General features: G+C 37.8%; 1 protein-coding gene across 2 annotated transcripts in view; it reads left to right on the plus strand.

Moving 5' to 3' along the window:
- The window catches only part of PRSS12 (serine protease 12), a 76012-nt gene extending 60365 nt beyond the window's left edge, over positions 1-15647 (plus strand). For both annotated transcript variants that reach the window (XM_042935638.1, XM_042935639.1), the window contains 2 exons: positions 11881-12161; positions 13464-15647. In XM_042935638.1, coding sequence (XP_042791572.1) covers positions 11881-12161; positions 13464-13771 — 589 coding nt within the window. In that variant the 3' untranslated portion in view covers positions 13772-15647. The remainder of the gene's footprint in view (positions 1-11880; positions 12162-13463) is intronic.
- Positions 15648-15944: the final 297 nt, after the last annotated feature.

Below are 15944 nucleotides of genomic sequence, written 5' to 3' on the forward strand. Positions count from 1 at the left end.
CAGTTTTACTCAGCACTATTAATTTATTTTCTAAAGTAATTGCATCCATTTATATCATGGCAGTAGGTAAGTCCATTTCCTCAAGTCCCCACTTCAACTTGATATTATCTATCAACATTTTTAGTTTTTGTCAATCTTAGACTTTTTGGATTTCTTTTCAGTTCCACTTCCCTGATTAGTGTCTTCCTCTTTCATGAATTTCTTTGTTCATATTCTTTGCTTATCTTTCTATTGGATTGTCTTTTTGAAATTGATTTAAAAAATTTGTTCTGTGTACAGAGTCTTTGTTGTTATGTGTTACAAATACCTTTTCTCAGTCTGGGGTTATGTCCTGTCCACTTGTTTAAAATCTTTTTCTTATGAAGATATTTTAATATCTTCATTTAATATGTTTAATATGTGTCAAATTTTTAAGTTTGATAAAATTTTTTATATTTATTTAAAATATCCTTTCCTAGGGGCACCTGGGTGGCTCAGTCGGTTAACTGTCCGACTTTGGCTCAGGTCATGATCTCACAGTGTGTGAGTTCGAGCCCCCCCCCCCCCCCCCCCCCCCCCCCCCCCCCCCGTCAGGCTCTGTGCTGACAGCTGGGAGCTCGGAGCCTGGAGCCTGCTTCCGATTCTGTGTCTCCTTCTCTTTCTGCCCCTCCCCCACTTGTGTTCTGTCTCTATCAAAAATAAATATTAAAAAAAAATTTTAAATATCCTTTCCTAGCCCCACATGATGAAGATTTTATCTTACTTCTTCACTAAGAAAATGTATAATTTTGTTCATGTTTAGGTTTTTAATCTGTTTACTGTTTATTTTTTGTATACATAGTATGAGAAAGGAGCCTCATTTTCTACTTTCAGGGATAGTTAGTTTACCAGCACTTTGTATTGAACATTACATTCTTTTTAAAAAAATTTTAGGGGCGCCTGGGTGGCTCGGTCGGTTAAGCGTCCGACTTCGGCTCAGGTCATGATCTCACCGGTCCGTGGGTTCGAGCCCCGCATCGGGCTCTGTGCTGACAGCTCAGAGCCTGGAGCCTGTTTCAGATTCTGTGTCTCCCTCTCTCTGTGACCCTCCCCCGTTCATGCTCTGTCTCTCTATGTCTCAAAAATAAATAAACGTTAAAAAAAAATTAAAAAAAATTTTTTTAAATATTTTTTTGTATCTAATGATGGAGCTTTATTTTTTCTTTTCTTCTTCTTTTTTTTAAGTTAAATCTTAGTTATGAACGTTACATTCTTTACCCAAAGATTTATGTCAATTATCTTGTATGCTCAGTTCTCATATATCTTTGTTTCTAGGATCTCTATTCATTTCCTCTTATCTATTTTGGTAAATATTTATGAAGTAATCTTCCATTTGTAAAGTGTGCAGAAGACACATATCTGTATTTTACATAGCCTTTGTCATTTCTGGGATAATAATTGAGTTTGAGAGTTCACCTATATATCAGTGGGTTTAATACATTCATGTGTTACATCAACGGCACACACAATAAAGATTATATTCATTCATTGACTTAACAAAAATTTAATATTCCCAGGAATATGCTATAGGATATAGTGGAGAGAAGACAGATAAGGATCATTGCTATGATAAGAATTTTCAGTGTAGCTATAGGAACTCAGAAGAGGGAGATATTGATATTGCTGATAAAATAGTATCAAAAAAAAATTCAGGGCACAATTTTTAAAGTGTGGTCTTTCCACCACAATATTAGATACATTTAGCTTGTTAAAAATTCAGATTCCTGGGCCCCTCCTCCAGATCTACTGAATCTTTAGAGCCAAGCCTCAGGAGTTGGCATTTTTATCAAGCATCTCTGATGATCCTTCTCAACACTAAAGGTTAAGACCCACTTGCCTAGTGGATAAAACAGAATATGATCTGGATATGTTTGAAGAATGATGATGAGGAAGAATGTAATAGAGCTCGTAGGATACTTATCCATGTCCTATTCAACATATTAATCACAAAACTAAAAAAGGACACTGATGGTAAATTAATTATATTTTTGGATGCCAGAAGATTGGGAGAGACACATATTGGAAGATAGGATACATGATGGGAAAAGGTCTTGATAGTTTGATCCTAACAAGCAGTGCAGAATAAGAAGGAAGTAAAATGCTGACTTTAGTTCCAGGAAATGTGGCTTAAATGTAGCACACGTGAAAATGACCGCATGGGTTTTAGAGTCCTGCAGCCTTAATACAAGTCAGTGATGTAATGCAGCTGCTCACAAAGTTTATCAGTTTTGAGCAGCACTGAAAGAATATTGTCAAGGCAAAGCAGTGATGAGCCTAGCTATTCTTACTACGCTCAAGCTATTGTCAGAGACAAAAGCACTTTCACTATCAAACAGAGAGAACTTGGCTCAGTTCTGGGGGCCACATCATGAAAAAATGACATGGTACACCAGGGAAGGCAAACAGACAGGGGAGATTGTGTGGAATCAGATTAGATTTGTTACTTGTTGCTACAGATACTTCAGATGTTAATGGGAGAAAATATAATTTTCATTTTAACCAAAGAGTTGTTTATTTTTTATTTACTTAACACTAGGACAATTCAAAGATGGAATGGGCTGTATGTGGGAGGAAGACTAAGTTCTGTTATGGAGTGTGTCCAAGCACAAGAGGTTGTATTCATGGATTGATAGAGACTGGAGCTGGGTAACCATCTAATGTTGAGAGAATAGTGGTGAAAGAAGCATGAGACATATTTGAACGATGGGAGTTATTAGTTAAGATAGTGATCTGGAGTTTTGGTAGTGGACTTACAGTAGAGAAGCAGGAAAGACCCAGGGGTGCCTGGGTGGCTTAGTCAGTTAAATGTCCAACTCTTTATTTTATCTCATGTCACAATCTCATGTTTCATGAGATTGAGCCCCACATTGGGCTCTGCACTGACAGCGAAGAGCCTGCTTGGGATTCTCTTTCTCTCTCTCTCTCTCTCTCTCTGTCTGACCCTCCCCTCACTCTCACACACTCTCTCTCAAAAATAAATAAGTAAACTTTAAAGAGAGAGAGGGAGAGAAGCAGGAAAGGTCTGAAATGCCGGAATAGTGAATTTTTGTTTCATTCACTAGGTGGTGGGAAACCACTAAAGGTTTTGAGCCTTGAAATGTGATCTAAGAGGGGTTTTAAAACAAGTCATTGGGAGATATATAGGATTGATCTGAGGATGTAAAGCAAAATTATTAATCCAGGAGTCTGTGCATGAGCTTCAGATTAGATGAAGAATCTTTGCACACATGCTACTGGAGTGACTCCAATTGGTCCGTGTTACCAAGTGATTAAGACTCAGTATGGTAGGAACTGGAGGGGGACTATTGTAATAGAAATAGAAGATGGAAAAGAAAAGGAGGGAGAGAAGGTAGAGTCATGGTGACAAAAGTCAGTAGAACTTGGTACTGTGTAACAAGAGACTTGGATCTGGCCATTGAGACCAAGGTCACAGTTCTCCAATTTTAACTATTCACTTTTGTGAAAATTATTTTGCCTCTTGGAGCCTCAGTTTTCCCACTCATGAAATGAAGGCAATAATATTCCACAGTGAAGAACAAATGACCTGCTAAATGTCTGAAAGCATTTTATAAAATGTGAAATTCAAAACAAATGTTGGTTGTTATATGTTAGGGTTCCAAAAAGAGAATCAAAGATTATTATTTTCAACAGTAGAAAATTCTGGGTGATTTTATTCCACTGACCACTGGAGAAGAATAAGGTAGGAAACTACAAGGAACCTGGAGAAGCCTGTCTTAGGGTTTAGAGGTTAGGCAAAATAATTCAGTAGGTTCAGTTTAGATTATCCTGTTTTCTAAATGCTTCGTCTTTTAAGTCTCTGCTAAAAGTTATAGACTTCAGGGTTCAAGGCTTAAAGTATTAAGTAGGGAAATTACCCAAAAATTCCACTTGAGTTGAACACTTTGATCTGACTTTTGGAAGGTCTTTTTTGTTTTCTTTCTTTCTTTCTTTCTTTCTTTCTTTCTTTCTTTCTTTCTTCTTCTTTTTGTTTTTTGTTTTGGTTTTTTTGCTACATGTTTGGGTTTGGGTTTGTTTGTGTACATGTCATTATTCCTCCTCTGGCCTGCTCCTTCTAGATGATTGCTTAAAGTCAGTAATCATCTCCTTTCTGTTTATAAACCTAGTGTCTAATATATTACTTGGCACATAGGATATACTCCTAAATGGTTGTTGCATGATGAAAGTGAGGGCTTAGTTGCCAGATAGTGGATATATTTACGAATGTTTGATTCTTTAGAGAATGGTGGTATTTTAAACCTGGATCAACAGATAATTCCTTCCATATGTCATTTCCGAACTTCTTCCCTTTATCTGCACAGAAGATAAAGACAGTTGATTAAAAAGCAGAGGAGCAGATTATGATATGCAGCATTTTGATGTATTTTAGATATAATGCAAGATTCTTTTAATGTGTGTAGGGAGAAAATTATTTTGCAAATGTGTTTTATATCCATCTGCCTTGGTCTGTAACCTTTACCAGATTTCATAGACTTCCTGTTTTGAAGTGCCTAAGGAGCTACAGCTCACATCTTTATTGCAGTAAGCTCATTAAAAGGCATAAGGACAGTTACTAGTGATTAGAATAAGCTCCAAATTTTGTTTCTTTTCTGGGTTCAAGGACTTTGGATTAAAACAACCCTCCTTTAATCATCAGAAACTCTTAAATTTGCAAAAACAGATTTCCTCTGGAATCGAAGAGACTGCAACGTAGAAGCAATATTGTCATGTTCTGAGAGGTTACCTTCCTTTTAGATTTCTTGGGAGTGTAATTTAAGGTCTACTGGTAGGGGAAATTTGTTTTTTTTTAAATGTTTATTTATTTTTGAGAGAGAGCAAGTGAGCGAGCAGGGGGCACAGAGAGAGAGGGAGACACAGAATCCAAAGCAGGCTCCAGGCTCTGAGCTGTCAGCACAGAGCCTGACGCAGGACTTGAACTCAAAAACTGTGAGATCATGACCTGAGCTGAAGTCAGACGCTTAACCGACTGAACCACCCAGGCACCCTGGGTATATTTTGGAATGAGCTTTCACTCCTGTTTTTTATTTGTATCTCTACTGCTTTAACTAGTGGACTTCTGCATATTCCATATAATGGGTTCTTGTTCATCAGGCCTTTTTTGGTGCCTAATTCTTGCAGTGATGATATAGGCCGGTGCTCTTGAACACCTATTTCTGAATAAGGCCTAGATTGCTATTCCCATCTGTGTTATTTTATACTATGGGATGACAGCTCTTTATGTTAATTTTTTTTTGCCTTTGTAGTCATTCTTTTATATAATCCTCATATCTGAACAATCTAAGAATGATGGCCTGGGAGGTTGAGATCACAATGCAGTTACTTCAGATCTACTATGCTGTTACCTTCATTTTATATAGTCTCTTTGCATGATAAGGATACTTTATTGTAAGGCCGACAGTTCTAGTAATCAAATTCTAATTCGTTTGTAACTTTCACATGTGATATGTTCTAAACACTTATTTTAATGCCAGCACAAAAACTGAGATAGTTGGTGAATCACCATTTAAAGGTCTTCTATCTCATTCTTCACATTTTTCCCTGGTGTTAATGCAATACAGACGTTGGAATGAATGCAATATCCTGTTGGCATTTTGAAGTGGAAACTTGGGATAAATCAAGTGTTTTTGGAGTTCCTATGATTCTTATATGACATAAATTGCTTGCCTTTGATACTCTAAATTATGAGTATCATGATATGACCCTCTCTCTATGGTGCTGCAGCAATATAAGTGAGAGAAAAATTCCTGAATGTTACACTAATTCCTTTTAGTTGTTTGTTCTGGTAACAGACATCGTATTGGAGGGAAGAATGTACCCAAATCAAGGACTCTCTTATTTCTGTGATTCTACTGCAAATTCGATTTGATCAAAAATATAGCTTTACCTGATTTTATCTTTCATTTTTTTCCTAGAAACACCATAGCAGCTGGAAATTGTTAAAGATTGTTGCTCTGAAAATCAGAAATGTCTAGGTCTTTGTAATTACAAAGATGAGGCACAGAGATAATGGAGTCACGTTTTAAAGACACAGAGTATCAGATGCTTAGCATATGCTTCATCATGACCTAGTATCTAGCAGGGTTCATTAAGAACATGCTCTTTGGTGGTATACCTAATACTGTCAATCATGCTAAAACCATTTCCTGAATACACACACACACACACACACACATATATATGACAGTGCAAGGTTCTACGGAGGCTTCTAAGCAACTGTAATCATTTATACAAGTAACTTTAGTCAATCACTTTTTTTATGTTTATTTGAGAGAGCGAGAGAACACGTGTGCGCATGTATGTGTGTGCATGCATGCACACACATGCAGGGAAGGGGCAGAGAGAGGGAAAGAGAATCCCAAGCAAGCTCCATGCTGCCAGCACAGAGCTCGACCTGGGGCTTGATCTTATGAACCGTGAGATCACGAACTGAGCCAAAATCAAGAGTCAGATGCTTAACTGACAGCCACCGAGGTGCCCCAACTCTTCTATTTTTAATTCCAGTAATTTTTTGTTCTTTATTGTTCAGAATCTCAGAAAAATGAGGACATTGGATCTTACTAAGCTGCTGTGTTTCAGATCCTTTCTTGCTGAAGCCTGTCTGGTAATTTCATCCACTATTTATTTGAGGGGTAGTCGAAGGCATTTCAGCAAAGCAAACAACTGAATGGTGTGTCAGCCGAAACCTGAAATGTTTGGTTTAGAAGCATTTTTGAATACAATAAAGTTTGTCTAAGTAACAAAAGCTGGACTAGTTTTTATGTTAAAAAAAAAAAAAAGTTTCCTTGATATGTTTTCTTGAGAAGCCTAGAACTACAGTAAATGTTTTCAAAATCTGCAGTCATATTGGGAACCTCAGCCAAAGTATTATCCCTGAAGTATAAGAGAGGTGACAGTAGAAGACAAATATTTGGTTAGCAAACTAATCCAGTCTTCTGTTGGATGCTCTTCAAATTCCAAGCATGTGATTATGTCTAAAAATAATTGGAGTGAAAGGAGCGTGGGAATCACTGCTTAGGTTTACTGGTCCATTTCCTTAAATCAGGACAAGTTTAAAAGTGTAGGTACCAATAAAGAGATTCATTTGACAAGAATAGTGTTTTTTTCCCCCCTTCTAGTCAGGTATATATATTATTTTTATTTTCAGTTTAATATCAACTCCTGATTGGTGAGCATACTAATTTTGGAGTAGACTTAAATCTATTGGCTGAAATCTGCTTGATTGGAGAACACAGAATATGTATGTAACGTGTATGAGTTTTGGGTTTTGATACCTTTATGTAATCTCTTACGATGCTCACTTCACTTGGAGAGATTCTAGACATGCAGGGGCAGGAGTTATCACTATGCCTTTAAGTGTTGGTTGCAGTGGTTCTCAAGCCTGACTGTGAATGGAATCACCTATCGTTATACATCAGCCCTATTAATTTAATATTTTCAGAGATTTGTGACCTAGACATTTATATATTAAAAAAAAATTCTTTTTTATGTTTATTTTTGAGAGAGAGAGAGAGAGAGTGTGAGTAGGTGAGGGGTAGAGAGAGAGGGAGACACAGAATCCTAAGCAGGCTCCAGCCTCTGAGCTGTCAGTACAGAGTCTGACACAGGCTCGAATCCACGAACTGAGATCATGACCTGAGCTGAAGTTGGACGCTTAACCGACTGAGCCACCCAGGACACCCTAGGCATTTATATTTTTAAAAGTGGTACAGGTGCTTCTAGTAAACAGCCAGCATTTAACAAGAACATTAGATATTTGGAGGATTTCAACAAGTGTAACAGACACTTTAGTGATGGTGTTGTTATGAGAACTGGTGAGAAGCTGACTCTGATTTCAGTAAGTTAGGGATGACAGTATTATATATGTGCACGTGGATGCCTTTGAAAAGAAGTTATTTAACATACACTAAGACTTTTTTGTCTGTGCCAAGCACTTTGCTTAGTGCTGAAGATACGAAAGTGAGTATAGCATGGTCCTTACACTTAAGGAGCCTTTACCTGGGGAGACCTGACATCTTAATTTGTCTTAGAAATTGTTATAAATGCTCTGACAGTGTTAGTGAGAGTGTCAGAGGCAGGATTGGTCAGTTTTCGGGCAGGGCAGCAAGAGCTTCCTAGGAGGTTCTGGACTTGAGACTTGAGTGATAAAATCAGTTGTCATGTTAAGATGGGAGGTGGGGGATGATACTGCAAATAGTTCGAATAAAGGCAGGTGTGTGGGATACCTCTTCAAGCAGCTAAAATGACAGGGGCATGGAGACCAGGCTGAGGTCAGGTAGGCAAGAGCCATTCTTGGATGAATTTGCATATCATTTAAGGAATTTGAACTTTATTGTGTAGATAGTGGAGAACTCTTGAAGGGTATATAGAAGAGTAGTTATATTGTCAGATAGAAACCTCACTCTGGCTGCAGTGTGAAGGAGGGACTGAAAAAGTTAAAACCTGAAGCAGCAAGGCCATTGGACAAGACTATTGCAGTAGTCCAGGAATGAAGGGGCACATTAAAGGCAAGACTGCACAAGACTTTAACACTTGGGTATTTTAAAACGAAATTTCCTTGTTGTAGAAATGTTGTTTCTTTGTTTACTCGCTGAAGACCCAATTTTCAGATAATGTAGAATATATTTATACAGTTAGTTTAGATACAAGGATCATTTTAGTGAAGTGACACAGCTCTTTCAAAGAGTGGAAAATATTGTTGTAGTGACTTTTTTTTTTCAGGTTGAACAGTACTGTAATTATGTGAAAGGATATAAAAAGTTCACGTATGAAGGGAATGTTTCATAATCCAAGCTTAAAATTTATAAACAATGTAATAAACAATGTGAGAGACTGTATTAAAGAGATATAATAAAATAGGATGCCTAGTTTATGCCAAACTATTTCTCTAGACCAGTACTGTCTAGCAGAAATACAATGTGAGCAACAAATGTGACTTTTTCTAGTAGCCACATTAAAAGATAAAAAAATCCAAACAGGTGGAATTAATTTTAATATTTTATTTAACTTGGTATATCCAAAATAGCATTGCAAAATATAATATAAAATCGGGATATTTAATGCTTATTATCTATAGAGACAGTATATTTAGTATTCTTTTTCATACCAAGTATTCAAAATCCAGTGCATATTTTATACTTTTAGCACATTTTACTTCAGACCAACCACATTTCAAGTACTCCAGTAGCCACATTGGGCTACTGGCTACTGCACTGGACAATGAAGCTCAAGAGAATTTCTTCAATTCCATTCTAAAGATAATATGGAAACATTTCAGCTCCACTTTCAAGGATGCATTCACAATTATTCTTTTTAGAAAGGCGTTAAATCACTTGAGGTTTTACTTTAAAACCTGAATACATTAATTAGTCATAGTGAATTAAAAAAAAAGTTTATTTTTGAGAGAGAGCAAGTGCGTGAGTGGGGGAGGGATGGAAAGAGGGGGGACAGAGGATCTGAAGCAGCCTCTGCACTGATAGCAGCAAGCCCAATGTGGGGCTTGAACTCACAAACCAGGAGATCATGACCTGAGCTGAAGTTGGGTGCTTAACCAACTGAGCCACCCAGGGGCCCCTAGACAAACTGAATTTTTATAATATAGTATCAGTACCCAGAAAGTGGGAGTGAGAAGTAAATCTGATCTTTCTCCATGACTATTACTTTTCACTGTTTTAAGATGTGAAATAATCCCAAACTTTACTTAAATTTTGAAGTAGAACCCACAAGAGGATCTTCTCTGGGAACAATATATAAGAAGCTTTCTGAATTTAAAAGGTCTGTGATGACTTATGGTTGGAAAAGGGGAATCAAGGAAGCACAGGGAATTATTAGTATTATAGATCAAGAATAGGTGGATGTATAAGCTAAATCATCTTTGTAGCACTGTTCAGTTTTTTGAGCTGACATAGTTAAGAAACTTACTCTATATATTGCAAGCCCCACTTAGGGGTGTTAGAGTGTTTGAACAGCTTAGAACTTCCAGTAATTTTACAGGAGGAAATGGAAGGCTGTATTTAAATAGGCAGTCATTAGAAAACTCAAGTTTTCAATACAGACTTCTGTAAATTCACATTCAAGTACAGGTCTCATATCTAGTGTAAGACTTTCAAGTTTTCATAAAAAGAAAATTAAGGTGAGAGCTGTAAAATGTACATATTTCTATCTCAACAGTCAGACGCTAGCACAAACTAGGTGCTAAGTTGATGAAACCATAGCTAGAGTTTGGCAGATAAAAGGAATGAGGGACTGAGTTTTTTGCAAAGGAGTGATTGTGGAATCCAAGCCTGGTAAGAAGGGAAGTCATAGGCAAAGTGAGATTGAAATGAAAAAACTAGCGGGGTCAAAGGATTGAAGCGTAATGGGGTTGAAGAATGGTAGAGCTATAAAACTGTAAGGATAGGAGGTAGAAAGTAGGAGATGCTTTAAATCAAGACTTCAGAAATGTGTAGTATTTGGTGAATACAAGGTCTGTCTAAGTCTCATGACGGGAGCAGGTGGCTGAGATGGAGAATAGGCTCAATGCAAGTGAGGAAGTTAAGGAAGTAAATGGACATGGTATTGAAAGTTAAGCCTTTAAGATGTTTTAAGTACTGGTAGGGGGTAAGTGAGCAAGGTGCTATATAATCTAAAGTGAGAAAGAGTAACCTGGAAGTGGGTTGGATCATATATTGTGTCTGTAGTTCTCAACTGTGGCTAATTTGCACCATAGAGGACATATGGAGATGTCTGGAGACATTTTTGGTTGTCACAACTGGGGTGTGTGTTTATGTGTCTGGATGTGTGTATACCTTCACTACCTTGTGAAGAGAGGCCAGGGATGCTTCTAAACATCCTACAATGCACATAACAGCCTCTCACAACAAAGATTGCTCTGGTTCCAAATGTGAAAACAGTGCTAAGGTTGAGAAACTCTGCTTTAGGGGGATGCACCAGAATCAAGGTATGTTGGTTGAAAAAACAGGCTGAGAACTATCAATCTAGTAAATATTTCTACTTTAACTGAATACTTTAAGGAAAAAAGACATACACATTAAAAATATCCATCCATTCATTCATTCACTAAAAGACATATATATGCTTCATTCTCACTTAATGGGCATCACTATTATAGGTGTTTTAGAGTCATCAGTGAACATAAAGATCCCTGTGTCCTTAGTTACTTCTTGTTTAAGCAGGGGAGACAGGGGACAAGAGACATAAATTAATCTGTTAGAAAGTGGTGTTAAAAAAGTGATTAAGGATATTGGGAGTGCTGGGGTATAGGAGGGCAAAAGGTGGGCTGCAGTCATCTCACTGAGGTGACATCTGGAGAAGGATTTAAGAGATGTGAGAATATAATAAATGTATCTTGCCCTGAAAATACAGTTTTGGTTTGCATTGTTTACAGGAAAGGGGAGTAAAGTAGGTATGTGTTAAGTGCTTTGACGGATACAAAGTTAGACCAGCCATGGTTTCTGCCCTCAGAGAGCTTTGTGATGAGCTACTATCATGGAAATGATAGAAAAATGAAGACAGCAAATAACAAGACAGTAATTTTGCCCTATTCTATCTGTTCCTGTTTTGATCCTTTTTCATGGTAGGGAGATAACAGGTTAATGGTTAGCTGTTATTTTCCACTCATGCTGCATATTTGCTCCTTCTCAGAAAACCAGGCCAGGAACCTGGATTAAACAGTGATATGAACGAAGTGGGTTTGGAGTACAGGACTGAGAGCACTGGGATCAGAGAAATGCAAAAAGTAAACTTACAGAAAGGGATAAGGAATAGGAGGAAAGGCCTACAGTATGTTAACCTTCCTTGCTGACAGTTTAACAATCTCTAGCCTCTTACTAGCTCTCTGCCTCCCAGGTACGGTAACAGTACAAGGAGCTATGCTGTTCGGGTTGGGGATTATCATACTCTGGTGCCAGAAGAGTTTGAAGAAGAAATTGGAGTTCAGCAGATTGTGATTCATCGGGAGTATCGACCTGACAGCAGTGACTACGACATCGCCCTGGTTAGATTAGAAGGACCAGAAGAGCAGTGTGTCAGATTTAGCAGCCATGTTTTGCCGGCCTGTTTGCCACTCCGGAGAGAGAGGCCACAGAAAACCGCCTCCAATTGTTACATAACAGGATGGGGAGACACGGGTAATGTAGATAATACAAATGACATCTGGGCACCTTTCTTGTGTCTGGGATTATCAGTACTTTTGGGTGTACAATGGGTAGTAAAATCTTACATGGGTTCAGGCTTAGTAGTTTGGAAATTCTGCCAAGCCTGTGATGCATGCATGCAATTTGGATTTGTATCCCAAGGGTACTATTGGTTATCATTCAGTTTAGTACAAATTGACAGAACTCAATCACCTTAAGGGCTGGTAGAGAAACCTTCCTTACTTTGAGTTGCCCACACTAGTAAGGAGACAGAAGAAATAAATGATTTTAAGATCCTACTTCAACACTTGGGCCTGGCCGGCTGAATGACAACTTCCCGTATCATTTTGCTATAGAATTTTATCAGTGTGTATCAGCTAGTGCTTGTTCAGAATGGTCCTTGAAACAACAGATGTGGGGCTCACCTGGATTGGGTACTTGATTCCCAAATGGCTACTAAATAAGGAGAAAGGACAGGTTGACCCCTCTCCACTAAATATGATCAATACTGCTAATTATACTCTTGAAAAGAGCATCAAGTAAGTATGTCTACAGGTGATAATTTCAGTGTTTTATTTACAGAGTATTTGTGTTCATCACACACTGCATTAAATCTGGGCTTTATATTTGTATTATTTCATAGCTGAAAAAAGGTAGAATAGCTGTTGCAGATATAGAATACTGAAGAAGCACATACTGACCACTCCTTAGATAAACCACAAAGAAAACATTTGCTGAATGAAACAGTAAAATCAGATCAGAGTAAATGCCTTTTCCGTACACTATGTGGAACCATGAGGCAAATCAAGTGTCTGAGAATACTTAAGTGTATCCATTCTCAATTACTGCAGGAGGGAAGGTTCATTCACCTTTAGATACAAGTTAACAGAAATGACAATGTCAGTTTTACAGAATGTTCTATTATGAATTATTTCAATTGAGTAAATAGGATGCAAGAAAAAAAGGTGGAATTTAGATCCGAGAAAGGACTATTGTAGAGGACATCATCAATTATACATATTAGCCACTGAACAGTTAATGTCTTGCCAGGGAGTACACCAACATCAAATGGTTAGTATACAGGAATGTTTAGCTTCTCAATCTTTTATCAGATGCCATATTTGGAGTTCTTGCCACTCAGGTCCTTCTATACCATTTATAGTTACCACTCACTCAAACTACACTATGCCACAATAGGGTTTTATTTTCAATTAAATGTTCATTGGACTGTTAAATGTAGTGCTTTTGTGTAAGATCTTTGGCTGGCATCTAACTCAGATTATTTGGTCTGACTAGGACGAGCCTATTCAAGAACTCTACAACAAGCAGCCATCCCCTTACTTCCCAAGAAGTTTTGTGAAGAACGTTACAAGGGTCGGTTTACAGGAAGGATGCTTTGCGCTGGAAATCTACATGAACACAAACGTGTTGACAGCTGCCAGGGAGACAGCGGAGGACCACTCATGTGTGTTCGGTCAGGAGAGAGTTGGGTCGTGTACGGGGTGACCTCCTGGGGGTATGGCTGTGGAGTCAAGGATTCACCTGGTGTCTATACCAAAGTCTCAGCCTTTGTACCTTGGATAAAAAGTGTCACCAAATTGTAATTCTTCACATGGAAGCTTCAAGAGAAAATACTGGAAAATGTTCAACATCCACATTAGCACTCAGCCAGAGATGCCAGCCAACGGAGATGAGAGCCATGTTCCTTCTTTTGTGTTGTGATTAAATCATGTGCACCATTGCTGCTTGAGAATTTGTGATGTGAATATTCTGTTAGATACCTCAGTGTAGTACTAATTACCCTTAACTAGCATTGTGGCCCACCCAAAAACTACTCTGGAGTCTTTATTAGCATTCTCCAGAGATTACTGTGTATCAATAGTGCAGTAAGGCTGTTTTTACATTCATTTGGATTTAGAGCTTATAACTCAATCAATACTGTTTATACTAGAGTCAAGGAGTGGCATTGTTTAATTAAGCTTAGATTTTCTTCAAAAGGCTAAGATATCTTCACACATTGAATCTCTGTAGCCTTTAACAACTGAGGAAATCAAGGGCCAAAAAAGTGAAGGAATTCCATTATAAACCTAGACTAGGATCAGTGATCATACATTCCTGAATGAAGCCTTTGTACTATGCATTATGGCAACACATTCTACTACCCAGAAAAATTTGGAAGAATTCCTGATGAAAGCCGTCAAGTTGTTGGATGTACAACCTAATTTATCCACCTTATTTGTTAACATCCTCTAGCAATTACTTTCAGCTACTTCAAATTTACAACTTGATAAAACTTTTCCTTGCCATCATGTGGTTTGCTGGACCATGATTTAAGAGTGCCATCTATTGCAACTTTCTTGTAATGACTAAAATCTGTAGACTTCCACTATCCTGATAGTCCCAGCTAATAAAAATACTGTTAAAAATGCTTTCTCTGCTTAGTAAGAAAAAGCTCTAAAATAATTTAACTGTTTCAACCGCTTTAATTAACACACCAGCTATATGCTAGGCACTGCTGTAAGTGGCTATGGCCTTCAATGACCGTTTTTAAAAGGCTGGTAATGTTTTATAGTATCCCTAGCTTTCAAACAGGCCCAGAGGCCAAGGTGAGACAGTAGGATCCAAACTTCAGGAGCCCCAGTGCTGACCAGGTCATTTTCAGCCTCCACTGCTGAGTAAAGGCAAGTTTTCCCTCTGACTATTTCTCAACACAATTAAGGGACAATTAAGGGTGCTTTACTATGCACCCTTCCAGGACATTCTTGATTAGCAATGCAAAATCTTAGGCCAAACAAAAAAGGCTTGCCTCTCAGGCTACTTAATCACAATGATTGCTAATATCGAGGGCCCTTCAGTGTTTTAAAGTTTTTGTAGATCCATCCAAGAAATAGATGCATAAAAACAGGTGAAAAAAATCAGTGTGAACTTTAGGATTAGATCATGTTAAGTAATCCTTTTCAATGGCTGTATTAACATGGAGGGGACTTCACCCCTTTCCCTACTGCATCTACTTGTATCCTTTTTGTAAATCCTCAGCTTTGTAAAAAACTGGTGCTAACGTAAAGGTGCTTTATAGTTTACGATTTTGCAGAACTGCAATGCTATGTCAGGCAGAATAACGTTAAACCTTTTGTAAAAGCTCAAGGTTTTGATAAAGGCAGAACTTTTCAAGCATTTACAACTAGTGATGATAGTGGTACAGACAGTGCACACTTGCACAAGGGCTGAGAAAACGTGCAATACAGGAGAGAAAATTTATCTTTACGGAAACTTTGCACAGGCCACCTTTATTAACTAAAGTATAGTGCTGATGCAAGCAACATTTATACTGAAATTTTAATAGACTGGATCGGGAAACTACTTGGTTCATAAAATATGCCTTGATAATAGCTAATTTTTTTTTGTTAAATGTTAAGCGTGACCTTTAAAAGACACAAGTGTTCCGTGCATATCTGTGTGAATAAAGTGCTTAGCTGCTCACCTTGTATAGTAGCCTTAATCTTTTGTACGGTATAAAAATGACCGTTGTCCCTTAGGGGTAAGGTGGCTTCACGTGTAGTTCCCACCCAAATACTGTAGTGACTTAGAACACGACTTTTTCCAGATGAAATCAAGCATTTTATTTAATTATAGCAAGCAAGCACTCACTTATTTTCTACTAAATGTCATACTTACGCCAAAGTAATATTCTGGCCTATACGGAGACCACCAACTTGATAGCTTACAGATTATTCACCACTCAATATGCAACATGTTGTGATAAAAAAAATCACGTTT

The sequence above is a fragment of the Panthera leo genome, chromosome B1, assembly GCF_018350215.1.
Source record: "Panthera leo isolate Ple1 chromosome B1, P.leo_Ple1_pat1.1, whole genome shotgun sequence".
Taxonomy (NCBI): domain Eukaryota; kingdom Metazoa; phylum Chordata; class Mammalia; order Carnivora; family Felidae; genus Panthera; species Panthera leo.